Source organism: Neoarius graeffei, chromosome 16 (assembly GCF_027579695.1).
Source record: "Neoarius graeffei isolate fNeoGra1 chromosome 16, fNeoGra1.pri, whole genome shotgun sequence".
In the NCBI taxonomy this organism is placed as follows: Eukaryota; Metazoa; Chordata; class Actinopteri; order Siluriformes; family Ariidae; genus Neoarius; species Neoarius graeffei.
In genome coordinates this window covers 52,803,395-52,831,037 of record NC_083584.1, presented here as the reverse complement: position 1 = coordinate 52,831,037, position 27,643 = coordinate 52,803,395, and the positions used below count along the sequence as shown (strand labels likewise).

The 27,643-nt window shown below is 41.4% G+C and overlaps 1 protein-coding gene across 1 annotated transcript; it reads right to left on the bottom strand.

The window, feature by feature from the left end:
- Positions 1-90: 90 nt before the first annotated feature.
- exosc7 (exosome component 7) lies at positions 91-23,021 on the bottom strand. Its single transcript, XM_060943169.1, has 8 exons — positions 22,856-23,021; positions 22,588-22,689; positions 18,289-18,383; positions 17,882-18,047; positions 7,615-7,685; positions 5,193-5,316; positions 399-554; positions 91-251 (listed from the first exon to the last, which is right to left on the bottom strand). Exons 1-8 carry the CDS (start codon positions 22,910-22,912, stop codon positions 147-149), a joined length of 876 nt encoding a protein of 291 aa, XP_060799152.1. The 5' UTR covers positions 22,913-23,021; the 3' UTR covers positions 91-146.
- Between the last annotated feature and the right edge of the window lie 4,622 nt (positions 23,022-27,643).

Below are 27,643 nucleotides of genomic sequence, written 5' to 3'. Positions count from 1 at the left end.
GTACAGACCTTTTCAGAACCTCTTTTCAAAGCACGCACACATACTGTTTCCTTCATCAGTGGACAGCAAAGATATTCACATGAAAGATGATTTTTTAAAAATGGAAAAACATTTATTTGACATTAGAAAGAAAAAAAAAAAAAACACTATGCCAGGAAGCCCACTTTTGTTCTCTCTCTTCCAAGCCTTTCTTCTTTTTGCAGCAGCTCCATCAGTGGTGCATGAAGCATCTTCCCAACTCGCTTCCCCGTCTAAATCAAACACACATACGACAGTACTGATTAGAATCGAGTCCAAAGCTTTAATAAAGGAGTTCTCAAATGAAGCAGATAAATGAGAAATCTAATGTATTTTTAGGAAAATCGTTCTTCGTGTTCAGTGTCTCTTAATCTGCCCACCTCAGTCATTTCAAAGATACTGTCTGGGTCCAGACTGCCTCCTCCAAACTTCCGTACACAAGTCACCGTTCCTTTGTGGGTGACTGAAATCAGCAGACTGGCCACTGAGCAGGACTTCTCCTGCAAGGTTGCGTCCACGACGTGCCTGTGGCCGATCTGTTACAGACACACATACGCACATCAGAAGGTTCCCAATCCTGGTCCTGAAGTACCTTCTGCTCTGCCCACTGTAGTGATCTCCATAATGAACAGGCCTTCCTGTGTTGAAGCTGATGTGCTCTGCTGCGATCCATTGCACTCAGAACTCTGAGAAGCCCGACCTCGGGGGCAGGAAAGTGTAACATAACCGTCGTTCAACTGGGAATTTGGTCAGCGTCCACCTAGCCCAAGCTCTCCGACGTAAACAGATTTCCCTTCATCACTATAGATGACTTGTGATCAAAACGTGCTACGTCATGAGCGGCCGCGGTGATGGTGGATATACAAAGCAACTTGGATGGCAGGTGCTGAAAGCATGTCTGTAAACAATGCTGAGTTTTCTCAGTATTACCATGATTTGAACGGTCGAGCGAAGATACGTGTGGTTTTGATTTCATATTTAAAAAAAAAAAAAACAGACTTTTCAGAAAGACTCTTCTACTGACCATCGAGTACCCAGATATCATGTTCTGAGTGGGCGCCCAGTCTGGATTGTTTCTATCGTATAATTTTGCTGGCGCTCCTAGAAGCATGTTAAAATAACAACTGAGTGAACCACAAGAAGAGAACGCTCATTTTATAGCAAAATTCTAGCAACACGAAATAAAATTCTCCATGATATTATCGAGAAAGCAGGCGGCACGGTGGTGTAGTGGTTAGCACTGTCGCCTCACAGCAAGAAGGTCCGGGTTCGAGCCCCGTGGCCGGCGAGGGCCTTTCTGTGTGGAGTTTGCATGTTCTCCCCGTGTCCGCGTGGGTTTCCTCCGGGTGCTCCGGTTTCCCCCACAGTCCAAAGACATGCAGGTTAGGTTAACTGGTGACTCTAAATTGACCGTAGGTGTGAATGTGAGTGTGAATGGTTGTCTGTGTCTATGTGTCAGCCCTGTGATGACCTGGCGACTTGTCCAGGGTGTACCCCGCCTTTCGCCCGTAGTCAGCTGGGATAGGCTCCAGCTTGCCTGCGACCCTGTAGAACAGGATAAAGCAGCTACAGATAATGAGATGATCGAGAAAGCTTTGGAATCTCACCGGAGATAAAAATGATTACTGCAAACACAAGCTGTTTTGGTTTTAGCCCGTTAGATCAGCCCTGCTGATGTTGTTCAGCCGTGCTCGTCTCCTCTCCGTACTTGCCTCAGTTTCCTCGCCCTCTTTCCGAATCGCAGACGGAATTCTAAAAAATCGGAACGCGTCACGGTCACGAGTACTGTTGTGACGACAACCATATACAGCACAACGATATGGCAGAGCTAAAAGAACGCTTAAAGCAGCGGAAAAGCAGAGTTGCGCACGCGTGACTGTTTTGTATGGAATGTCGCTCGACCCCGCGTTTGTATATCCACCAACATGGCCAACATCCGGGTTTCTGTTTTGCTTTGACGTTACTTGCAAGTCAAGGATATGCTTGATTTAGAACTTGTCATGAAAACGTGTTAACAGCCTTGGTTAGGTTAGATTTATAACAAGTCCGCTGATTTTGGCCCCATTTTACAAACACGAGACCATTGTGACGTTTATCAGCAAAGATTTCTGTAGAGACGAGCCATACGAATACTGTATGACCTTGCTCTCAGGAGCCGTGTGTTTTCCGAGCTGAAGTCCTGGAAGATTTTAGATTGGAACTCTGGACGTACAATGGATTGCAGCATTCGAGCATTACGCTAGGGGTGTAACGATGCATCGTGGCATGGAAGTCGGGCATTTTGTCTGACTTTAGAGCTCCTGTTTTACAGTGAAATGACGCTTCAGGCACTGCTCCAGAGCTCATTTGGCATCCACAATTCAGTTAAATCATACCTTCTCCGTTAATTCTCCACGGATTTCCGTTCTGATTGTTTTGTTTGAAATAACTCATCGCTCTGCACAAAACCCAGTTGTTGTTTTGTCAATTTTTTTTTGCTAACAAGTTAGTAATTAGGAAAATTCATTCATTTGGCCAGGCCTCTTGCGAGAATTGTATCTCCTCTCTCGTTTCTCATCCGATTTCTGTTCTGGGTAGATCTTCCCTTGAACAAAACTTGGTCCTTTTGTTGATTTTCTTGTAAAAAGAGTTTGTTTATTTTCAGTTAAATCGTGTCTCCTCCCTCCGTCAGTTCTCAATGGGATTCAGTTCTGATTTGTTTTATTTGAAAGAACTCGACCTTCTGCACAACACTTGCTCATTGTATTGTCAATTTCTCATCTCATTATCTCTAGCCGCTTTATCCTTCTACAGGGTCGCAGGCAAGCTGGATCCTATCCCAGCTGACTACGGGCGAAAGGCGGGGTACACCCTGGACAAGTCGCCAGGTCATCACAGGGCTGACACATAGACACAGACAACCATTCACACTCACATTCACACCTACGGTCAATTTAGAGTCACCAGTTAACCTAACCTGCATGTCTTTGGACTGTGGGGGAAACCGGAGCACCCGGAGGAAACCCATGCGGACACGGGGAGAACATGCAAACTCCACATAGAAAGGCCCTCGCCGGCCACGGGGCTCGAACCCAGGACCTTCTTGCTGTGAGGCGACAGCGCTAACCACTACACCACCGTGCCGCCCCTGTATTGTCAATTTTTTGCTAACAAATTAGTAATTAGGTCAACTTAATACATTTTCTTCTGACTAGAATTGTATCTCCTTTCTCATTTATCATTCAAATTCAGCTGCGATCGATGTTTTGGGTAGATCTTCCCTTGGGGAACAAAATCTAGTCCTTTGTTGATTCTCCTGTTGTAAACAGTCATGGAGGTTGGTCCTCTCTCACACAGTCACATTTCGGTTCTGTTTGTTTTGATGACGGGCTAGATGAGCTGCTACGTCCTTGACGCTCTGGTTATACACTACCGTTCAAAAGTTTGGGGTCACTTTGAAATGTCGTTATTTTTGAAAGAAAAGCACTGTTCTTTTCAATGAAGATCACTTTAAACTAATCAGAAATGCACTCTATACATTGCTAATGTGGTAAATGACTCTTCTGCAAATGTGTGGTTTTTGGTGCAATATCTCCATAGGTGTATAGAGGCCCATTTCCAGCAACTCTCACTCCAGTGTTCTAATGGTACAATGTGTTTGCTCATTGCCTCAGAAGGCTAATGGATGATTAGAAAACCCTTGTACAATCATGTTAGCACAGCTGAAAACAGTTGAGCTCTTTAGAGAAGCTATAAAACTGACCTTCCTTTGAGCAGATTGAGTTTCTGGAGCATCACATTTGTGGGGTCGATTAAATGCTCAAAATGGCCAGAAAAATGTCGACTATATTTTCTATTCATTTTACAACTTATGGTGGTCAATAAAAGTGTGACTTTTCATGGAAAACACAAAATTGTCTGGGTGACCCCAAACTTTTGAACGGTAGTGTATTGCTGTGCATCGTTTTGAAAGAATTTGCTTGTTTATTCAATGAAATCGCTGGGAGAATTTACAAATTAACTGATCGTGAACCTGGAGACAATTTTGTTTACAGTATTAAAGGAAAACTGAAGGCAAACTTATAAATTCTATTTCTCATTTTATTAAATATAGGAATGCATTTGACAGCTATTTTGTCGCTGCTGTAGCAAGTTATGAGTGTTTGAAATATGCTCTGTAATATATCCGTCTGTATGTCAAAGCAATGGCCGTAAACGAGATTCGTTGAGACCTGTACGAGACATCGTAGGACGGAAGTAAAACGTACAGCAGAAATCAAAGTGGCCGACATTGTCAAAAGACACGTACCCTCCTTTGAACGCTGATGTAATCAAGCCGGAAGTTTTCCCTGTGTCCGAAATCGCATCCTACTCACTATATAGCGTGGACGCCGTTTTGTAGTGCTGTCTGAAATCTTAGTGAGGATTATGTGAGAAATGCACTCAGTATAATGTATTTATTATTCTGAAAACCCACCAACCGCCTGATCTGGCACGTTTTAATTGTGCGACAGTAATGACGTAAATACCAGCGCGATGGATGAGTCCTTATCCTGTCGTCTTTCAGACTCTACTCCACATTGGTTGGAAGTCGTATGGAATAATCTCCATCACTGATGAAGCTGGCAAATCTCGAAACTGATCTGGCTGCTGCGTAAACAGTTTTCAAAATGGCGGCGTTGACGCTTCATGTTTGAAGTCTCGTGAAGATCGCGCGGATAAGCGACGCCTGCCGTGGACCAAACAAACTACATTCAACATGGCTAAAAACCGAAAAGGCTGATAAGTGTAATATAATATGCCAATACAAGTCATAAGGTTAATAAAACCGAAAACGCAATTGAATAACACGTTAAGAAATAAAGCGAGTTTAAAAATGACTTCAGTTCCCCTTTAAACATCCGTTTATAGTAATGCACGTTGTTTTAGGAGACGGAAATGAGTGTCTTCAGTCATAAATTATTATTAAATATTTTGTTCAAGATATTTGGAGAATCGAATTGAATCGTGAAGCCAGTATTGTGATTCAAAGTGAATTGTATCATGGCCAGAGTATCGTTACACCCTTTGACTAGAGTGAACAGTGCAGGACTTGAGGTGCTCCAGGACCGGGACGGTGTGCTGTCCTGTCCTGCAGTAATGCATCCTGGCCATCACGAAAAACTGAACAGTAGTAGGCTTTGAGACATACGTACCTTACACAAGGTCACGATGCAGGGCACGTTTTCCACATCGAGACGCATGCAGTCATAAGGATCATCAGACAACTCGATCTCTTTCCCCCCTTCCTCGTCCTCCGATATGTGGACTTTGGGAATCCTGTTTGCCGAAAGGCGTCGATCCATACGCAAAGAAACACACGAGCGTTACAGGATGATGATGTGCAGGGGTTAAATTGGGATTGGTTATGTGGGGGGGCTCTACCTCGTACCCGCCCCTGCCGCCCTGCCCCAATATACTTTTTGGAAAATAACCCTCTAATTTGATAACCATATCATATTGCACAGAGATATACACCTTATCTGTGTGTTGTAGGCCTATGTGTGTCTTGTAGTGCCCCCCTACACATTATGGCAGTTTGAATGTAGATTGGTTGGCCAATGTAACAGATTGTACAGGTTGTTGTACATTGGTTTGAAGGAAATGATTAGTGGGGGGTCTGGGGGTCCTCCCCCAGAAGTTTTTTATTATCATACATGTTATTTGCTGAATTCTGGTGCATTTTAATAAGTTCTTAGCTGACTTTACAGAGGTAGGTTGAGCAATATCATGTTAAATCTTGTCACATGCCTACAGGTGAAAAATGTGAAGGAGAAATGTTCAGTGAGAAAATTTGAAGGCTTGCACAATCTTAAACCAAAACAGTTGACTTATTTTGGAGGATAAATGTTAAATATGCCAAAACACTGTCAGTCAAATTGTCAATCAAATATATTCATGCAGTGAATGCAACCAAATACAAACAACACTATAACATTGGAAGCATTTATTATTATTGTTATTATTATGTATTCAATTATTTATTTGGCATGTGGTGCTTTTTGTATTGTCTAGAACACAAGATGAGCATATTATAGCAGCAAAATAGAAGCACAATCATTTGAATGCAGCAAAAGTTTTGCTGCATTCAAATGATTGTGCTTCTATTTTGCTGCTATAATATGCTCATCTTATGTATGTTCTAGACAATACAAAAAGCACCACATGCCAAATAATTGAATACATAACAATAATTACACTAATATTAACAATAAATAATAAATTAACATTAATAACACTAATAATAATACAGTGAACATAATCATTATCATATTTTTTATTATTAAAAACAAAATATCAAATAATACTGAAGAGGGGAAAAAATACTGATCTAAATATGTTGTTTTTATTTTTAGACAGTATGTGTTTTGCTAAACACATACTGTCTAAAAATAAAAACACAACATATTTAGATCAGTATTATTTTTTCCCCTCTTCAGTATTATTTGATATTTTGTTTTTAATAATAAAAAATATGATAATGAACTGACATCTTCCCCCTGGTTAATTTCTGTCGATAACTGGGGACTATGGAAATTGAACTCGCCAAATGCACAGACAGTTCGTTCAAGCACCTCTGATGGATTAGGATCGTATGCAGGTAAAAGGGGAGACGGTGTACAGAGAAAATTATAAACAAGTCACAACGCTGAAACACAAGCCCAAAAACCCACAAACCACGACTTCTGATTTTTTTTTTAAAGCGAGCTCACAAAAAAAGAAACCCCAAAGTCGCTTATAAAAAGCGGAATTGGCAACCCACGCAGTGTTCCAGAATCTCTGATCGCAAGTTCTGTTCTAAATAGCTTTGACAGGTCGTCTTATCAGGAAAACTATGATCCATCTCATAAAAGTCATGGGTTTATTGATTAATAAAACGATATTTAATTATTCAGAACTGAAAATCGTGAAAAGGGTTTGTTGCTTTTGATGTGTGCGTGATCATATGCCATCCGCTCCGAGCTTATGTGCCGGGGCTCAGCCCCGGACAGCCCCGGCCCAATTTAACCCCTGATGTGCACCTCTACTACTGATGTGTTTGATCTGATTCAGTGAATATTTCTAACTTTAATGTCCATTTAGCGTTAACAAGCCATTTTTTTTCTTCATTCAAACTGCATGAAAATATCTCATTTCCACACGATATTCAGGAGTCGATGGGGTGTGGAACTGATGCGCTGTAGAGATTTGCATTACATCATAATCAGGCTTTCTTGTGTGCACGTTAATTAACGAAACGTTATCAGTACCAAAGATGTCTGATAAATGGTCGTGCTTTTCATGATGGACAAATGCGTTTCAAAAGCAGCACATGTTGATACTTGAAGAAAAGAAATGCTTTTGGCTTTATAAATGATCATGATGAATAAAAGTAGGACTGAATTGTGAGGTGTCCAGGCATTCTTGCTCTTATTGATCCTGTATTGCTCTTTCAGGGCTGTGTACAGCGTCAGAGAACCTGATTGGTATTTAGATACTTAAAGGCTGTAATTACACCAGCACGAATCTCTATTCCTGGTCAGCCAAGTTATTAGAGGACTCAGACATTTAACAGAAAGTGGTGGTGGTGGTGTATACCGTGTGTTGAAGAGAGCTGCTTTTATGGCGATGGACATTGCGTCGAACAGGTTTCCATCACACTGGAGGAGCTGGAAACGGACAGATCGGAGTGTAAAAGTTAGGATTCCTGTGGCGCAGCTCCACTTATCACACACAGCATCTCAAAACAGTCATCAAATCTGCGGTCGATCCTGAACACACAGCTTCAGAAGAGCTGCAAACTCTCGGCACTGTGGGAACGTTGTTTAGGGACTCAGAAGAGAGCTGCACTGGACATTTTCTGACAGAGAAGGTAGATTTTTTTTTTACTATACACTACATTCATGTTTCTCTGGCCAGCGCTCAGGAAATAAATATCAAACTCACTGAAGGTGTATATACCAGGACTGATACACTTTTCCGACTAGAAAAACAGGCCAAAGGACACGTGCACGTAATGTTAGTCAGCCTCATATAGAGGGCTAGCGCATGACGTCACCGCGCCGCAAGATTTTGTTAGGCGCCATATTGGAAGACCAAGTACATGCACTCACAATATAAAACAAAGTACAAGCGAGAGTAAAGTGACACGATGGCTGATAATTCTGGTTATGTGAGTACATTACCAGCTGCAGAAAGGGCACGGTATGTGGAGAAACTCGCTGTGATTGATGGGTTTGACCAATTTATGCTGACAACCCAGTCCTCGCAGACGGTGTCGCAGATAGCGTCTGCGTAGCCCCCCCACCCCCACCCCCACCTTCGCAGACGCTCTGCGCACACCTCCCAAAAATTGTGACCACCGCAGAAGCCTCGCAGACAAGAGGGCGCTGATTGGTCCACTCTACATCCGCTGTACATGCACTTCCGCTTCCCTACTTTCCCGGTTTGTTTTGTTTTCACGACCGGCATTTTTAAAAACACAAGCGAAGATGGAGCAGCACGAAGAGCGGTTGATTGAGGAAGTACGTACATCTATACGACTCCAGTTCTAGTCATTATAAAAAAAAAAAAATGTTCTAGTCATTATAAGTAACCGGAGGATAAACACTCCACTAACCACACCCACCAACTACTCCTAGCGACTTCGCGCCCCCTTGCGTTGTGCTGGTGAATAACATCGCGCACGCCTATTACTCCCCGCTCAACAATAAATTACAACTGTCTGCGAAAAGCTATCTGCGAAAGCCTTGTCGCAAGAGCATGCAGAGGCCTTGAGACTCGTGGCAAGGGAGAATGGAAACATAAGGAGGACCGGACACCAATTCTGCCATCTGTTTGCTACCCAGACATTGTAAATTATTTGTTGTTTACACCCAGTGCCTACACTGCTGATGACTTGAAGGCCTCCAAAGGGCTACAGGCTTACAATTATGTTGTTAGCAGCTTGGTTCGTGATATTACAGCTGTTGTTAAGAATAACCTACACATAGTTATGGCCAAGGTAATCTTGTTGATATCTTTTAATAATATATCTTCAGTTGAAAAATTAATACTTTGTTACTATTAAGGTATCCATAATTTAGGTTAATTTATCCAAATTATACATACAGTTGAACTCAAAATTATTAGCCCCCCTTGTGGAATTGAACATAATTCTTGATTTCTCCATGAAAATGACCATTGACAACAAATGTTTTTATTCTTGAAATAAATGCACTATGAAGACATTGTCCAACAAGTTTCATTACGATATCTTATCACACTGAGTTTCAACCAAAAACAGCAAAAGTGAGATGTTCAAAATTATTAGCCCCCTGACCATTAGTAGTCAATTGTGTACCCTTTTTGACCCACAACTGACAACAACCTCTTGGAATAGTTTTTCACTAGGTTGGCACAGGTCTCCTGAGGAATTTTGGCCCATTCCTCCATTGCAAACTGTTCCAACTGGCCCAAATTGGATGGTTTTCGTGCATGGACGTTCTTTTTCAGCACTTGCCACAGGTTTTCTATTGGATTGAGATCTGGGCTCTGTGCAGGCCACTGTATGACGTTGGTCTTGGTATCCTTGAAGTATTGCTGGACTATTTTAGATGTATGCTTTGGGTCGTTATTGGGTCGTTATCTTGCTGGAAGACCCAACGACAACCTAAGCGCAAAGTGAGAGCAGACTTCTGCATGTTTTCCTTCAGTATTTTTAGGTAATCTTCCTTTTTCATGGTGCCATGCACCCGAACCAGACTGCCTGTACCTGAGGCTGCAAAACAGCTCCACAGCATGATGCTGCCACCACCATGTTTAACTGTGGGAACTGTGTTCACAGGGTTGAAGGCCTCTCCCTTTCTTCGCCATACATAGGCAATGTCCATATGCCCAAACAGCTCCAATTTCGTCTCATCTGACCAAAGCACAGACTTCCAAAACTCATCTTTCTTTTTCAAGTACTCACGGGCAAACTTTAGTCGGGCTTTGATGTGACGATGTTTTAGTAAGGGGGTTCTTCTGGGACGATAGCCCCGAAGCCCATTCCGATGAAGAGCCCTCACAACAGTGTGCCTTGACACACAAACTCCAGAAGAGGCCAGGTCAGCAACAATTTCCTTTGCAGATGTACGGGACTCTTTACGGACATCTCTGACAATTTTTCTTTCCAGAGTTCTTGAGATCTTACACTTGCGTCCACGACCAGGTTTGTTCTTGACCGAATTTGTCTCCTTGTACTTGGCAATGATGCACCGAACTGCAGTTCTGGAGACTGTAAACCTCTTCGAAATGGCAGTGTAGCCTTGGCCCTTGTCATGAGCCTCCACAATCTTTTGTCGGAGTTCAAGACTTATTTCTTTAGTCTTCGGCATTGTGACAAATAGTAATCCTCCTCATTCATTCAAATGCCCTGTTCCTTGGAGTCCTTTTAAACTGTTGAATGGAGCCAATTGACTACAGGTGTTGCTAGGAAGCCAATTGATTGCACAGCTGTTGTTTAAAAGCTGATTGGTTAATTAACTGTGTTTTAAAAGCAAGAATCCACATGGGGGCTAATATTTTTGACCAACTCATTTTTACCATATTTCATATAAAGACAGCCTAAAACTAATTTCATATTCCAAAATGCACCACAAACATCTGAATAGTACTGGTGATTGTTTGTGTATATCAATTTTTATCAATGCTTTAAACATTTGGAGGATATTTGGGAAAATGTTCCAAAATTTAAGGGGGGCTAATAATTTTGAGTTCAACTGTATGTATTTATGATATATGCCTACACAACCATGCTTTATTTATATAATAGGAGGGAGAGCAAGCCCCAAACCATCCTAAATTATTATTATTATTAAATTGTAGAAGTCTGGGAGGCTTGCTCCTCATCCAGTTATCAACTTGAGGCCACTTTAGCATGTTTTAAATCTGAATTTCTTGCGTTTGCTTACCTCAAAGTGTCCGCAGATCATGCACAGACTTATCCATTATATCCACAGTTTTTTGCCAAGTCTCACACAGGTTTCTTTCAAGTCTACTGTTGGGCCAATAAATCATAAATAAAACAGCTCAGATTTGTTTGTTTAAGTTGTTTGCCACTCCACTTTATTCTCATGGGTTCACATACCGCTGCCGTTATTTCCCCCTAATCACGAGTTTGTTGGTCTTCCAAAATGGCGCAGGGTCTGTTTACTTCCGGTTTTGGGTGACATCAGTGAAATCCCTCTATATAAGAAAAGAAAAGGGAAACGAGTGCTCTGAGAGCACAATATCTCCCACTGGCAACTCTGCCATAACGCGACTGAATTGAATGAAATTACAATATGCGTAATACTGACAAAGAATTCTGTCAAGTCTCGTGAAATTCCTCCAAAAATCCTGAGAGGAGTTGATTTCAGAAGGCGAGTACCCTTCCTGGGACGGACATCGCTACGACATAATCCTCCTTTCGGGCCTTTCAGCCAGCGGGGGATAAAAATTGAGGGGAGTTGATTTCAGAAAGCAAGCACACCTTGATGAAATTGCCAAAGTACAAGTTTGTTAACAATCAAGAGTATAACTGGGAAAATTTGCCCAAATTAAACAAAATTTCAATATGCAAGTTACTGTCATATAACAAAGCCTTTTGCAAAGTTTTGTGAAAATCCTCCAAAAATTGAGTTGACTTCAGAAGGAAAAAAACACACTCATGAGATTGTCAAAGTATAATTTTATCAATCAAGGGCTGGAACTCTGGTAAAATGCGACTGAACTGAATGAAATTGCAATATGCGTATTATCGACATATAAAGAATTCTGTCAAGTTTTGTGAAATTCCTCAAAAATTTGTGAAGGAAGTTGATTTCAGAAAGCAAGCACACCTTGATGAAATTGTCAAAGTACAAGTTTGTTAATAATCAAGGGCATAACTCTGGGAAAATTTGCCCAAATTAAATGAAATTTCAATATGCGTATAACTGTCATATAACGAAGCCTTTTGCCAAGTTTGGTGAAATTCCTCCACAAATTGTGAGAGGAGTTGATTTCAGAAGAACGTACACCCTCATGAAATTGTCCAAGTACAAGTTATTTAATCAAGGGTCAAAACTCTGGGAAAAATTTCACACACGAAATTAAATCGCGATGTGTGTATTACCGTCATATAACAAGGCCTTTTGCCAAGCTTCGAGAAATTCGTCCAAAAATTAAGAGTTGATTTCAGAAGGAAAACACAGTCATGAAATTGTCAAATTATAGTTTTGTTAATCAAGGGCTGTAACTCTGGTAAAATGTGACTGAACTGAATGAAATTACAATATGCATATTACCGACATATAACAAAGAATCCTGCCAAGTTTTGTGAAATTCCTTCAAAAACTGTGAGAGGAGTTGATTCCAGAAGGCGAGCATCCTTCCCGGGACGGACATCGCCACGACATCCCCCTTTCGGCCAGCAGGGGATTTTAAAAAAAAAAAAAAAAAAAAAAGGGGAGCCAGACATGATGTACGGCCTTGAGCCACCACAAGCTGCCCGAACAGCTTCAGTGCACCTTGGCACAGATTCTATTCCAACGTTGTGAAACTACTGAACTGGTCTGAGTTTCCCAAAACCATTGCGGCACAAAGGTCATCGTTAAACGGTAGCAAGAGCAGCACAATGAACGCTCTCTCTACTAGTTAAGATGCTCGGAGCATCACGAGACTTTTGGGAACCCCATCTTTCCAAAAAGATCTTCTCTCAGCTGGTGTTCTGATGACTGTCGGGTGAGATCTGGTGACTCGGAATCTCTTCTGTAACATCTAACAGGATTACAGAGGGAGCTTAGGCTAGGATCGCATAGTCCGTCCAAATCTGATTTTTTTTTTTTGGTGTATATCTGATCTTCCTGATTAACTGGCCACATTATATACTGCATGTGATCAGAGCCGATCTGTGTGTCCATCCTCGTTTTCAGTCTTCTTCACGCTGGTTAAACCCAATTGGAGGGTGATGAAATGTTCTTGCTGATTTACCATATAGCAATAAAATGAGACAGCATCAGAGATACTTTCCCCCCATGCACCACCAAACTAGCATGTTTCCTGTACATGTGACGTAAACATGAATTTACATGGTGTCAAAACAAAAAAACCCACAAAAAAACCCACACACCTGAAATCTGATCAGGGCAGTCAAAACTAAATAGATTTGCAAAATGTGACACGTGAATACGAACGTGGTTTGAAACAAATGTGTAAAAATCAGATCTTGTGATTTTTAGCTGTTCAGACGTGCTACAATCAGATTTCGATTGAACGTAATCTTAGTCCGTTCCTGGTGCACTTTATGTTCTTAGGTCTGCGCATGTGAACTTGTCTTCATTTCAGACCATCCAGTTTTTCAGTCGGCTTCAGGTTCACACACTCGCCAACAAACTGAATTGACTTCACTGCACTATCACCATTTGCACTACTGTTGATTCATACCGTGTTTTGTATACACAACCCCGATTCCAAAAAAGTTGGGACAAAGTACAAATTGTAAATAAAAATGGAATGCAATAATTTACAAATCTCAAAAACTGATATTGTATTCACAGTAGAACATAGACAACATATCAAATGTCGAAAGTGAGACATTTTGAAATTTCATGCCAAATATTGGCTCATTTGAAATTTCATGATAGAGCCCTGCACTCCCGCGGGAGTCCCGCGGGACCCGCCGCAAAGCAGTGCAGCGCGGGACAAATTTTGAAAGCTCATTGCGGGCGGGACCGGAAGTGCACATATGCGCGCGCGGGCGGGAGCACACATATGTGGCGCGGGCGGGAGCGGTGATAAGCTGCAGTCCCGCTAACTAAAAATGTGTTTGAAATAAAATGTATAAATTAATTTGTCTATCATATATAATTTGTGCTGGATATTTTATTTGGCATTAATAAAAACATTTTAAGATGCCTAAATTTACAGAGAGTGAGATTGCCAGAGAAATAGCATCTTAAATTTACCATTGAACACCCTTACAAGAAATCCTTTGATCACTCTAATGACTCGCAATTCATACCCAGCTAGCAAGAGAACCATGAGTGAGGTGATTTACGGCTTGTGTTAGTCTACAACTTTAGTCCGAGAGACATGTTACACAGTGACGGTAGGCTTGACTCAATGCTATCCCAGAAATCCTTCCTGTAATATGCAAATTTGGCTGTCCAATCAGAGGCGGCCAAATTTGCATATTACAGGAAGGATTTCTGGGATAGCATTGAGTCAAGCCTACCATCACTGTGTAACATGTCTCTCTGACTAAAGTTGTAGACTAACTCAAGCAGTAAATCAATTCACTTCTCTTACTAGCTCTGCTTTGTAATAAAAAAAAAGCCCATTGGTACAAAGCAAGCCCATTCACTTTTTTATGCTGATCAAAGAATTACAATGGTTTCTCATATGATAAAAATGTATGATTTGCGATGAAATATTTTAATCGTTTGACAGCACTAATTATTATTATTAGAGACAGTACATGCCGAGTTCCAAAACAAGGTAAATAATAACAACGTGAGCTGTAGATATTTATGCTGAAATCCACTCAGAGTAGGGGGCAGGGCACCATCACACTGTGTCAAGACAAGAACTTTCCTGAGAAATAACGCGAATGTCTGCATCATGCGGGATTTGCGGGCGGGAGCGGGACAAAATATGGCAGGCGGGGGCGCGGGCAGGAGCGGGACTGAAAATCATAATTCTTTGCAGGCGCAGGCGGGAGTGGGACTGCACAATGCGGGCGGGAGCGGGACTGAAAAATTCGACCCGCGCAGACCTCTATTTCATGACAGCAACATCTCAAAAAAGTTGGGACAGGGGCAATAAGAGGCTGGAAAAGTTAAAGGTACAAAAAAGGAACAGCTGGAGGACCAAATTGCAACTCATTAGGTCAATTGGCAATAGGTCATTAACATGACTGGGTATAAAAAGAGCATCTTGGATTGACAACGGCTCTCAGAAGTAAAGATGGGAAGATGATCACCAATCCCCCTAATTCTGCGCCGACAAATAGTGGAGCAATATCAGAAAGGAGTTCGACAGTGTAAAATTGCAAAGAGTTTGAACATATCATCAGCTACAGTGCATAATATCAAAAGATTCAGAGAATCTGGAAGAATCTCTGTGCGTAAGGATCAAGGCTGGAAAACCATACTGGGTGCCCGTGATCTTCGGGCCCTTAGACGGCACTGCATCACATACAGGCATGCTTCTGTATTGGAAATCACAAAATGGGCTCAGGAATATTTCCAGAGAACATTATCTGTGAACACAATTCACCGTGCCATCCGCCGTTGCCAGCTAAAACTCTATAGTTCAAAGAAGAAGCCGTATCTAAACATGATCCAGAAGCGCAGACGTCTTCTCTGGGCCAAGGCTCATTTAAAATGGACTGTGGCAAAGTGGAAAACTGTTCTGTGGTCAGACGAATCAAAATGTGAAGTTCTTTATGGAAATCAGGGACGCCGTGTCATTCGGACTAAAGAGGAGAAGGACGACCCAAGTTGTTATCAGCGCTCAGTTCAGAAGCCTGCATCTCTGATGGTATGGGGTTGCATTAGTGCGTGTGGCATGGGCAGCTTACACATCTGGAAAGACACCATCAATGCTGAAAGGTATATCCAGGTTCTAAAGCAACATATGCTCCCATCCAGACGACGTCTCTTTCAGGGAAGACCTTGCATTTTCCAACATGACAATGCCAAAACACATACTGCATCAATTACAGCATCATGGCTGCGTAGAAGAAGGGTCCGGGTACTGAACTGGCCAGCCTGCAGTCCAGATCTTTCACCCATAGAAAACATTTAGCGCATCATAAAACGGAAGATACGACAAAAAAGACCTAAGACAGTTGAGCAACTAGAATCCTACATTAGACAAGAATGGGTTAACATTCCTATCCCTAAACTTGAGCAACTTGTCTCCTCAGTCCCCAGACGTTTACAGACTGTTGTAAAGAGAAAAGGGGATGTCTCACAGTGGTAAACATGGCCTTGTCCCAACTTTTTTGAGATGTGTTGTTGTCATGAAATTTAAAATCACCTAATTTTTCTCTTTAAATGATACATTTTCTCAGTTTAAACATTTGATGTCATCTATGTTCTATTCTGAATAAAATATGGAATTTTGAAACTTCCACATCATTGCATTCCGTTTTTATTTACAATTTATACTTTGTCCCAACTTTTTTGGAATTGGGGTTGTACTGCAAATATCTATATCACATACCATTGCACTATAGTTCATTCATACTGCACATTTTGTACATATTGTAAATATCATATGATTATACCATTCCATAGCCTGTAATTCCTGTACATTTATATTTGTATATTACACTTGTGTTATTCACTGCTATGCACTTCTGGTTAGATGCAATCTGCATTTCGTTGCCTTGTACCTGTGACATGTGCAATGACGAAGCTGAATCTAATCTAATCTAATAACCACCACACCTTTCCTTACACTTCTGGAGAAAGTCTTGCTGCAAATTCTGGGTGAAGACGAGCCTTTGCTAGCGGAGATTAACTCGATATCCTACCTTCTTCCTGGACCTGGAGCTTCTCCGCTCCGTTTTGTACTAAAACGCAGACAGGATCGCCGGTTCCTTTTTGTGTCTTATTTGGCAGAAGCCCCAGAAACACCACTTTCAAATCTCTTATAGTCTTTTGGTTTGAAGTGCTGGCTGCAGACGTGTACATCACTGATCAGTGGTGTAGAGACTGCTTCAGTGTTCGTGAACAAAAAGAAAACACCCCGAGAACCTGCTGCTTGGTTATAATCCGACCCAAATATCCGTCAGGAATTTTAGTTCGGAATGGGATTTACGTTAGTTAAAATGGTATAAACTAGGTGTGTTCATTTCCAGTTTTCCCAGGAGAGATTCTGGACCTTGACCGGTAAGAAGTGCTTACGATGGACAGATGTATGGCTCTCACTCCTCTACAGTGAGTTATACACCTCCAGTGTTTGCGAGATATTTATTACACATGTACAAACGTTGTAATGGAAACTTCCAATAAACACTTCAGAATGCTTAGCAGTTGTCTTTTCGGTTATTTATTATAGTAGATCTTATAAAACAGGAAAAGAAAAAGAAGACACCACCTCAGGTGATGCCGAGAGTGCGCACTCCCGAGTCGTGTCTTATGCCTCGGTCACAACCGGCCGTACGTGCTCCTACGTAACGCAAGAAACACACAGAGGGCGCGCGTGTGATGTGCTGATTTTCGAGCCGTAGACTGGCCGCAGACCGGCTGCAGAGGTTCTTTGTCATGTCAAACAAACTCTACGGGCGCTTACGTTTTTTTCAGGTTGCAAGACAAACTTACGGCCAACATGCATCTTTCTCCATGAACAAAAAAAAAAAAAAAAAAAACAACACAGCGATTTGAGAAACGCCAAAAATCGCACGGCCAAAAAATCGTACGTCCGGTTGTGACCTAGGCTTTAGTGGCTGTTATCTATTATACTCTAAAAGCATTCGCTTACTGCTCGCGTCTGCACGTGATTGGCTCGAGGCTCGCCCTTAAAGCTAAACATTGGTTCTTTGTTAGGGCATGCACCTGGTGTGCTCTGAGATGCGCAGCGGATACGTGGTTAGGCATAACATAACATGAAACAAACAAGGCAGCCTGCTCATCACCAGCCGCTGAGCCAAGGACACAAACGCAGAATAGAAATGTTCATCTACTAAATTTCCTTCACAATGTCAAACTAAGTCGTCAGTCTCCCATCACAGATCAGGTTCAGATGAGGACCATCGAGAATCTGCAGTTCCACTCTTTTTGGAAACTGCGTCTGTGTTCGAATTTGTAACGTGTTGAATTTACAGTGCATGTCCTAAAACGCCAGGTGGTTTTTATGAAGTGTAACTGCTCACCAGCACGTCCACGTACAGAACCCAGCAGTGCTCTCTGGGGCAGATACACAGGCTGCGCAGGTCCAGACTGTGCCTGTTATTAAAGACTTTATACAGATTGTTACTCAGCTCCACTCCGAGCTCCTCGCCGCCACGGCCTTCAAACTCGGGTGTGGCGTTTGCCGAGCTGAAACAGAGGGAAAACAGCGTACGTTATGATGGCTTGCTCATATGGCCCCTATTTCCCCTACTGAGAACACGTGCAGGTTAGTGAGATTTGTAGCCTGCAGTACGAACAACCACAGTGTCACAAACACCCACTTAGTGACTCCTCTATTTTCAGAACATCTAATGAAGGTTTCAACTTCAGCTGCATCTGAACAGCCAAAGGTGATCAAGTTCATCTTGTGATCTAAATATTTACTCACCAGTCGACAAAGAACTCCAGATAACCCTCATCTGGCACCATGGGCCTCGGCCTCCCGATCTCAGCTTTTATTCCCACAAGAATGTCCGTCTGTCCCTGGAACAACAGACAAATCTTTGGGACACTTCATCAAAGTTTAGTTTATTAGCAAAAACTCTACAGCAACCTAAAATGCGAACGATAGTCGTGTTAGAATATTAAAAATGATATATAATGCCACATTGCCCTGCCCCACTTCTCACACACAAACTGTCTTAGCTTACTACAATTATTTCTGAGGTCATAGTGAGTGTTATACTTGGGAGGTATTTTAACATCAAGCTGAGCTTAAGTACATGGAGTTTAAGTGTTTAGAGCAGTGTTTCCCAACCTTTCTTGAGCCACGGCACATATTTTACATTCGAAAAATCCCACGGCACACCACCAAACAAAAATGTCACAAAAAGTGTGTGTGTATATATTTTTTATATATATATATATATAAATAAAAACGATCATCTAGTCTCAATGTACTTACTCAGTGTGAAACCTGGGCTTGTTTAATTGAACACAAAGCTGATATACTCGCAGGAATTGAAGAAAGACATACACAAAGATCTTCCTCAACAGCTCTGAGTCTCTCTCCTTTTTTTAGTTTTTATAGCAGTCATGCTTGAAAAGACCAGTGCGCATAGATAGGTTGTGGAAAATCACCTTTTTTGCTTTCTTCTGACCTCTACTCATACTAGGGCCTTCATCTGGGTCAGAATTTTCTCCAGGACCCAGTTTGGATTGTGCACTTTTTCTTTTCAGATATTTATTATCCATTGCTATCACCGCTGTCACACCCAAAGCATTACGAATTCTATTGTTTGAATGGCAACAGATAGATACACAGGTTAATTAGCTACCTGCTGCCATCTAGTGGAAGAGTATTTCATTGTTCTGCCTGTCACTATATGTCGCTGGCATAGACGAACGAAGACAAATCATTTGCAGTAAATAAATAATTTTCGGAAGAATTAAGTGACCTTGGATAATTTCCCACGGTACACCTGATGATCTCTCAGTGTGCCATGGCACAGTGGTTGGGAATCACTGGTTTAGAGGACCCAAACACAGAATCGTCATTAAGTACTAAAACCCTTAAAATGCCAGACGGTAAATGCTAGTATGTCTGTTTTCTTTTGAAAAATAGCAGGAAATATGTTTTAGCCAATCAGAAGTCTGTTTCTCAAACAAAAAGTTCTTTTACAATGATTTTAACAGGCGCTCCCATTTTGTTTGGCGCGGTCCTAGGGCGGGTCTCCCAAAAAGGGACCCGACTTAAAAACTAATGGAAGAAACTTGGACTTCAGTGTTTTTCCGGGAATCAGTCCCACTTGCATCGTTTCTGTGCAATAAAAAGAGAGTTTAAGGCAACTTCTTTTGTCCAAGTATATATTTTTTTTGGCTACTTTTGAGGTACAGACTTCCACAACACAGTAAGGGAACCTCTGCGGACAAACGTGCTGTACAATAAAGCTTAGGACTGTGTATGTGTTATTTTATATATATGCGCACGTGCACCCTGACCACTTTATGAGGAACACATGCACATCCGTGCAGTTATCCAATCATGTGGAAACACAAAGAGCTTCAGTTAATGTTCACATCAAACATCAGAATGAAGAAAATATCTGACGTCTGTGACTTTCACCGTGGTGTGGTTGATGGTGCCAAATGGGCTCGTTTGAGTTAATCAGAAATTGCTGATCTCCTGGGATTTTCTCACACACACACACACACACAACAGTCTCTCAGATTTACACAGAAAGAAAGAACAGGGCTCGACATTAAGGACCGCCCGATTGCCCGGGTCAAGTGAAACATGCATTCAGGCAAGTGGGATATGCCCCCGACATGCCTAACCAGGCAAGTTGGAAAGAGCATATATTACAAACTAGCACCACAAAAATTAAGTTTTTTGATCTTTTATTTCAGTTCCTAAAAGCATCCCTCACTATGTATCCACCATTATGTCTTGGCTGTTTTCTTACTCTCCATTTAAATGTACTGCTTTGCAAGTTATTTTATATACCCCCACTGTTGTAGTATGGTACACGTACTGTTTATAGACCCCTTGTGCATCACGTGATAATTCCACACATCACGTGATAATTACAGCTGGGGTCAGACAGACACCGTCTTTCATGCAAGCAGCTTAATGTGTCTTCAGTATGGTTCATTTTTGTGCTGTGTTTGCTTGTTCAAAACAGAGAAATGGATAAAAGGCGTTACCGTCTCCCTGCGATCAAGAAAAATATTAACAAGTAGAAGCAAATGCTTCAAAAACAACAAGGAAATGAGTGGTTAAAGAATACGACGAGAGGAGCTCAGCTTGAAGACTCCAGAAAAAAATTCACGATTGTATTTAAAACGTATTTTACAAAAACAGAAAGTCAGAAGTGAGGATGGACGAGTTTGCTTAAGAATCTCGTTTTATTATTTTCTGCTCGCGTTCGAGTCAGCTCCTTCATGAAAGTGTTCGAGTTTCTTAAAGGTGAAGCTGCTTTCTTATTCGACACAGAAAACCCAGATTGGTTTCAAACAACTCGGGCATTTAAAAAAAAAAAACAACCTCAACGAGGAGCAACATGTGCGATAAATTCTGAAAGAACAGATTAAGAGCAGAGAGAGCTGGAGTTTTGTTTCTGTTATCAGGGGAACTCAGTCCTGTGCAAAATATTTATCTCTCTTTTTTTTATATCATCCACCTCGAGGTTTATTAAAAAAAAAAACCTACCCGTGCTGTGTCATGACAGAGCGGCTGCACTGATTCAGTTACGGGTTGCCAGGTCTATATATTAAAAAAAAAAAAAAAAACACAACATACACACTAAACAATTTTAAACTCAAACATTATCCTGTCTGTCATGATGCAGCACTGGGGGCTTTTTGGTTTTGTTTTTTTTAAACCTAGAGGCGGATGATATATATTTTAAAAAACGAAAAAAAAATAAAAAATAAAAAATAAATAAGTATATATATATATATATATATATATATATATATATATATATATACTCAAACACAGTACAGTTCAAAAGTCTTGTCACCTTATTGTTTTCTTCATACAAGTTTTATTATAGATTTCTACATTATCGAGTAATAAAACTACAGTGAGAGAGAGTTCTACACAAAACACACTGAACTTTACAACAGCTGCATGCATGTGAAATGGAAATAAAATCAACTAAGGCAGGAAAAACTATTTTGGATAAAATTGTTGTTGTCCATTACAAGTAAAAAGTAATCGATAACCAAACTTCAACTCAATGTGTGATCTTCATTTTATGTGGCAATTCACAACTATTCTATGCTTTTCCTAAAAATAAATAAATAAAATTAGTACTGGGCGGCACGGTGGTGTAGAGGTTAGCGCTGTCGCCTCACAACAAGAAGGTCCGGGTTCGAGCCCCGTGGCCGGCGAGGGCCTTTCTGTGCGGAGTTTGCATGTTCTCCCCGTGTCCGCGTGGGTTTCCTCCGGGTGCTCCGGTTTCCCCCACAGTCCAAAGACATGCAGGTTAGGTTAACTGGTGACTCTAAATTGACCGTAGGTGTGAATGTGAGTGGTTGTCTGTGTCTGTGTGTCAGCCCTGTGATGACCTGGCGACTTGTCCAGGGTGTACCCCGCCTTTCGCCCGTAGTCAGCTGGGATAGGCTCCAGCTTGCCTGCGACCCTGTAGAACAGGATAAAGCGGTGAGAGATAATGAGATGAGATGAGAAAATTAGTACTCGCAAAATAGGGGGCAAGTGGGTTTAATGTCAAGCCCGAAAGAAAGAAAGCCATCCAGTTGTTGAGAGAGATCAGAAAAGAATGACCAGACTGGTCGCTCTGACTGGAAGACTCCAGTAATCATCACGCTTTATAACCACGATGAGCAGAAAAGCATCTCAGAATGACCTCGGACTCCACGCTGGTCAGCCAGGAAGAGGAATCTGAGGCTACTGAGGTGAGCACAGGCTCACGCAACCCGGGCAGGTGAAGTTTCTGAAATATTTAAACCAACAACCATGACATGGTCCAATACACAGAGCTCAGATTTTCCTAACACAGCGTCCTGAGATCAGCACAGCGCAGGCTTTACGATTACAGCAGCAGGTCGAGAGGTCTACTGATGCTTTGGGAAATGCAAAGGAGTGTGTGTGTGTGTGTGTGTGAGAGAGAGAGCTTAATAAATATAAGATGACCTCAGATGACCTGTGGTCTGTTCAGTGCAGCACATTGTGCGCCCTTTAGTCTGAACACACAGCTGGAAGAGAAGAAGCTGTTTTTACCAGGCTGACTTTAGCAGATCCATCTGTGTTGGACACCACGTCTGTCTCGATCTCCATGTGCCTGTAGTCCTCGCACCCACGGCCATCCACCCTTAAATCATCCTGCCACACACACACACACACACCTCATGAGCACCAGGGACTCAGCTAACAGTAGCTAGTACTATAAACGGATGTATGCTGAAGAGGATATACAGCATTTATGTTTAAACCAGGGCTAGTAAAGTAACCCGAGAGTGTAGTTTAGTAGTTATATATGTTCACTTACCCGCACTCCGTGCATAATATACACTTTCTCCGCTTCGCTAACTTGTATAGTCGCCATGTTTAAACTCCCCAGAGCTCGGAGGCTCAAAACAAAATGGCTGCCGATCACACATACAGTGCACTATATAGTGCGCGCGAGCTGGTATTTCCCCGACTATGTAGTGCACTTATACAGGCACTGTAGACTCGTTTAAAATTCAACCATCACTGACAACGTCATCAAAAAGCGCCGAGTTTATGCTGAGGACTAAACAGGGCGGGCTGGGCTGCAGTATAGTAGATTATAGGAAAATACCATAGTCATAAAAGTCGCTCAAAACTTTCATTTATAGCCTTCTAAAAGGAAGCTAAACATTATTAGCCGAGTAAACTAGACCCACCCGCCTAGCGGCCAAAAATATTTTTGCCTAGCGAGTGGGACTAGCCTCACACCATATAAACAAAAACACCCCGGGCATCAAATCGTGCCCGCCAATCACAACGCAAGGTTTTTGTTTGGATTCTTTGGGCGGGCTTTTGCAGGAGTGACGACAAAGCTGCGCGACGCTGGAGAAAGCACAACAGGAAAGATGGCTACCGCTAGTGAACAGCGCGCGTTTGACTCCGCTTTGGAATCAGTTTTAGAAGAATTAGCCCATGTTTACATTAGACCGTATCAGCGGATCATCAGATTAACGTTTTTAAAACGATTAGCGTGCACACAGCAACGCCAATACACGGATACGCTCGGCTCCGCAGGCATCCTGCGCTCCAAATCACTCCACCCTGAACAGCGAGTGCCCTCTGGAGGGTGCGCACTCCGGCCCTGCGCAGCTCACACAGCGCGCGAGTGAAGTGCACAAGCAGTGATTCGGGACTGAGCCGCTGTGCGCATATCATTTACTACTTGCAAGTGGAAGGATGGCAAACCTAAAGACAATCATAACTACACAATGAGCAGTATTTGCAGTACGTTTTCGCTGTTTTGCCGACCGGCTATGGCAAAAGTCTGATCTACCAGCTGGCTCCGCTCGTAGCCAAAAGGATGGGGCTAGTTTGTGCAGTACGAAGAATTAATAAACAGCTTTGAAACATTACTTTTTGATTGTTTCTTATTTTCCCGTTATTTTAAATTTAAGGGAAATTATTTCACCAAACACCACTAAATAAAAACTCAAACAGTTTAAGCAAACCCTTGGGAAAAAAATGAGTGTATGTGGTACAGACTCCAAACTTCTTAATATCTAGAACCTGTTTATTAATTAATACGCATTTTGAAAAATTATTTATTTCAAGGCCTCCCCCACTGCTTTCTGTCGCTCTGACTACGTCACAGTCACTGTTGCGCTGATTGGTCAGAGCGTTGGAGACAGTTTGAAAGACAGCGGTTTGTTCCTCCTACCCGCTTCGGAAACGTCTACGGATTTAGTCTGGTTTGCCAGGCTAAAACAGTATAACAAAATCATCCCTGACTCTAAAAAAACAAGAAAGCTGCTAAAACTTTTCATTTGTGCTCATTATTTAATGTCTTTATTTGAAAACTCCCCCAGACTCTTGTTGTTTTTGTGTGTATTAATAACCGTATTTGTAGTTTGTTGCTGTTATTTTCAATAAAGATTATTATTATTATTATTATTATTAACAATAATATCACTAAAAATAAATTAAAAAACCAGTGGAGTGGCGATGATAAAGCACAGGTTTTCTTTAAATAATGACGTGAAAGAAAAGAAGAATCCTTAGACTTATTTAAAGAGATGAAGCTTTACTGTTCAACACATCCTGCAGACTGATTAAATTAAAGGCAGCTGCTGGTTCTGACTTACAGTGAAGCTCTTATGAATTCTAGGGCAACATATTCATAATTATTATACATACAGGACACATTTCCCATGGAATAAAAACATGTCTTCTATTCCCTTCTAGCAGGTTTCATAGCATGCAATATTGTTAGTATATCGCTTATCCTATGTGTATTACGTCATTCTACCCAATGGAGAATGAGCGTTGAATATCCATCCATTATCTGTAGCTGCTTTATCCTGTTCTACAGGGTCGCAGGCAAGCTGGAGCCTATCCCAGCTGACTACGGGCGAAAGGCGGGGTACACCCTGGACAAGTCGCCAGGTCATCACAGGGCTGACACATAGACACAGACAACCATTCACACTCACATTCACACCTACGGTCAATTTAGAGTCACCAGTTAACCTAACCTGCATGTCTTTGGACTGTGGGGGAAACCGGAGCACCCGGAGGAAACCCACGGGGAGAACATGCAAACTCCGCACAGAAAGGCCCTCGCCAGCCACTGGGCTCGAACCCGGACCTTCTTGCTGTGAGGCAACAGTGCTAACCACTACACCACCGTGCCGCCCCGCGTTGAATCCATCCATTATCTGTAGCCGCTTATCCTGTTCGACAGGGTTGCAGGCAAGCTGGAGCCTATCCCAGCTGACTGTGCACCTTACACACAACACATACACCTTAGGACTGTGCACCTTACACACACCTCAAGTCTGTGCACCTACCTTACCTTGCAATACTTCATAAATGTGTAATATTTTATTTTATTTTATAATGTGACTCTCTCTGTGCAATAATTAATATGTGCAATGAGCAATACCTCACTCCATAATGTGTAACACAACACATACACCTCAGGACTGTGCACCTTACCCCCCTGACACACTCCTCCCCCCCTTTTTTCTCCCCCCTTCCTCTCTCTCACTCTCACTCTACACGCTGTTTTGCACTGTTTTTGGAGATGCTTTAATCTCATTGTACATGTGTATAGTGACAATAAAGGCATTCTATTCTATTCTACTATGGGTGAGAGGCAGGGTACACCCTGGACAAGTCACCAGGTCATCGCAGGGCTGACATAGAGACAAACAACCATTCACACTCACATTCACACCTACGGTCAATTTAGAGTCACCAGTTAACCTAACCTGCATGTCTTTGGACTGTGGGGGAAACCGGAGCACCCGGAGGAAACCCACACGGACACGGGGAGAACATGCAAACTCCACACAGAAAGGCCCTCGTCGGCCACGGGGCTCGAACCCAGACCTTCTTGCTGTGAGGCAACAGTACTAACCACTACACCACCGTGCCACCCAGCGTTGAATATGGTTTACGATATCTTTTTTTGGACAACTTTATTTCAAACAGTCAGTGAATACTGACAAAGGTAGACATGAAATCGCTTATATTCAGAGGCAAAGGTTGAAAATCATTAACAAGAGAGACAAAAGAGACAAATTAAATGAAATAAAGAAAAAGATAAAATAAATAAACAGATAATAATAATAATAATAATAATAATAATAATAAACACATGATAATAATACAAAAAATAAAACAGTAAATGCAGGGTTAATTAATAAAAAAGTCAAGTAAAGACGTTAAACACAGTGCATATATTAATTGTTAGCTGCTTTTTTGTTTTGTACAGGGGAAATTGTTGCAATGTACGGCTCCAGTTCTTTCTTGAACACCAAGGAATGAGGCTTTTTGTTTGAGAATTTGCATTTATGAATGTGAAATTTGGCAAGAAGTTAGATCAAATTGATGAGGAAAAATGCATTATTGTCCTTATTACTGTGATCATAACAACCAAATATAACATTTCTATAGTAAAGAATAAAGTCAGAGAAAACATTGTTAATAACTAGAAAAGCACTCGGAAAGCGCAGACCTCCGCCAAGAATCCTTTAAAAAAATCCAGGATCCAGAAGGTGATCCGGATCACCGCCAAAATTTAATGGATTGTTACTTGTGCCCAGTCACACCTCTGGAAAAAATTCCAGAGCAATCTGTTCATTACTTTTTCCGTAATGTTGCTAACAGACAAACCAACCAACAAACAAACAATTAAACCAACGCTACCGAAAACATAACCTCCTTGGCGGAGGTAATAATGAAGTTAATGTCTTTCCAAAGTTTATGAGTAAATTCACAAGACCAAAATAAATGAGAGACAGTTTCAGGATGCCGTTCACAAAAAGAACAATTCACCTCGATGTCACACTTAAAACGATGTAAAAACACTTTTGTGAGGTAAAATCTATTGAGCAACTTGAATGAGACTACTTTAGTTTTATTTGAATATGGTTTACGATATTGTATGGTAGTCAAGACAACATGACATCACACGTCGGAGACGTAAAACTTCCACGTTAGTGAGCAACCGACAATTTGTAAGCAAACATGGCTGCCAGATTTGCTTTGGTAAATACAGAAGATTTTGAGGGAATTTTGAAAAAGAAAGACGCATTGAACACCTAAAAGGAATGTGTATGCATAATAATAATAATAATAATAATAATAATAATAATATAGGCTGGCTTTTTGTGGTATATCAGAGATATTCCATTCCATTCACTCGTCTTCGACTCGTTCAATATCATGCTAACTGAATGGAATATATTTGATATACCACTCAACGCCAGCCAGTAATATTTAAATGTAGAACAGTGGGATCAACACAAACTTTTTAAAATTAATTTAATATACATATTTTATTTTATATCCGTAAAGTTTCACTGACATCTGTGCATTTGATATATATTATTTTGTTATAATGGTTGCATGATTATTGTTGTGATTATTATTTTGAATCTTTTCTTCCTTGTAATTTTCTTTTAATTTTAGTTTGATTGAAAAAAAATTAAGCAAGATGAACAATAAATAATAAGATGAACGCTGTTGACTTGTTAAATAGTGTTTTAGATTTACATAAGGTACTTTTACACACAGATGATGGGGACAGGACAAATTCATATCAAATTATATATCATAATAT

Excerpts from the sequence above, each read along its gene's own strand:
- exosc7 (XM_060943169.1), bottom strand. The coding sequence starts at position 22,912 with ATGGCGACTATACAAGTTAGCGAAGCGGAGAAAGTGTATATTATGCAC. Across the intron at positions 22,690-22,855 it reads ATATTATGCACGGAGTGCGG|GATGATTTAAGGGTGGATGG; the intron begins GTAAGTGAACAT and ends TGTGTGTGGCAG. Across the intron at positions 5,317-7,614 it reads GCAGCTCTCTTCAACACACG|GATTCCCAAAGTCCACATAT; the intron begins GTATACACCACC and ends TTCGGCAAACAG.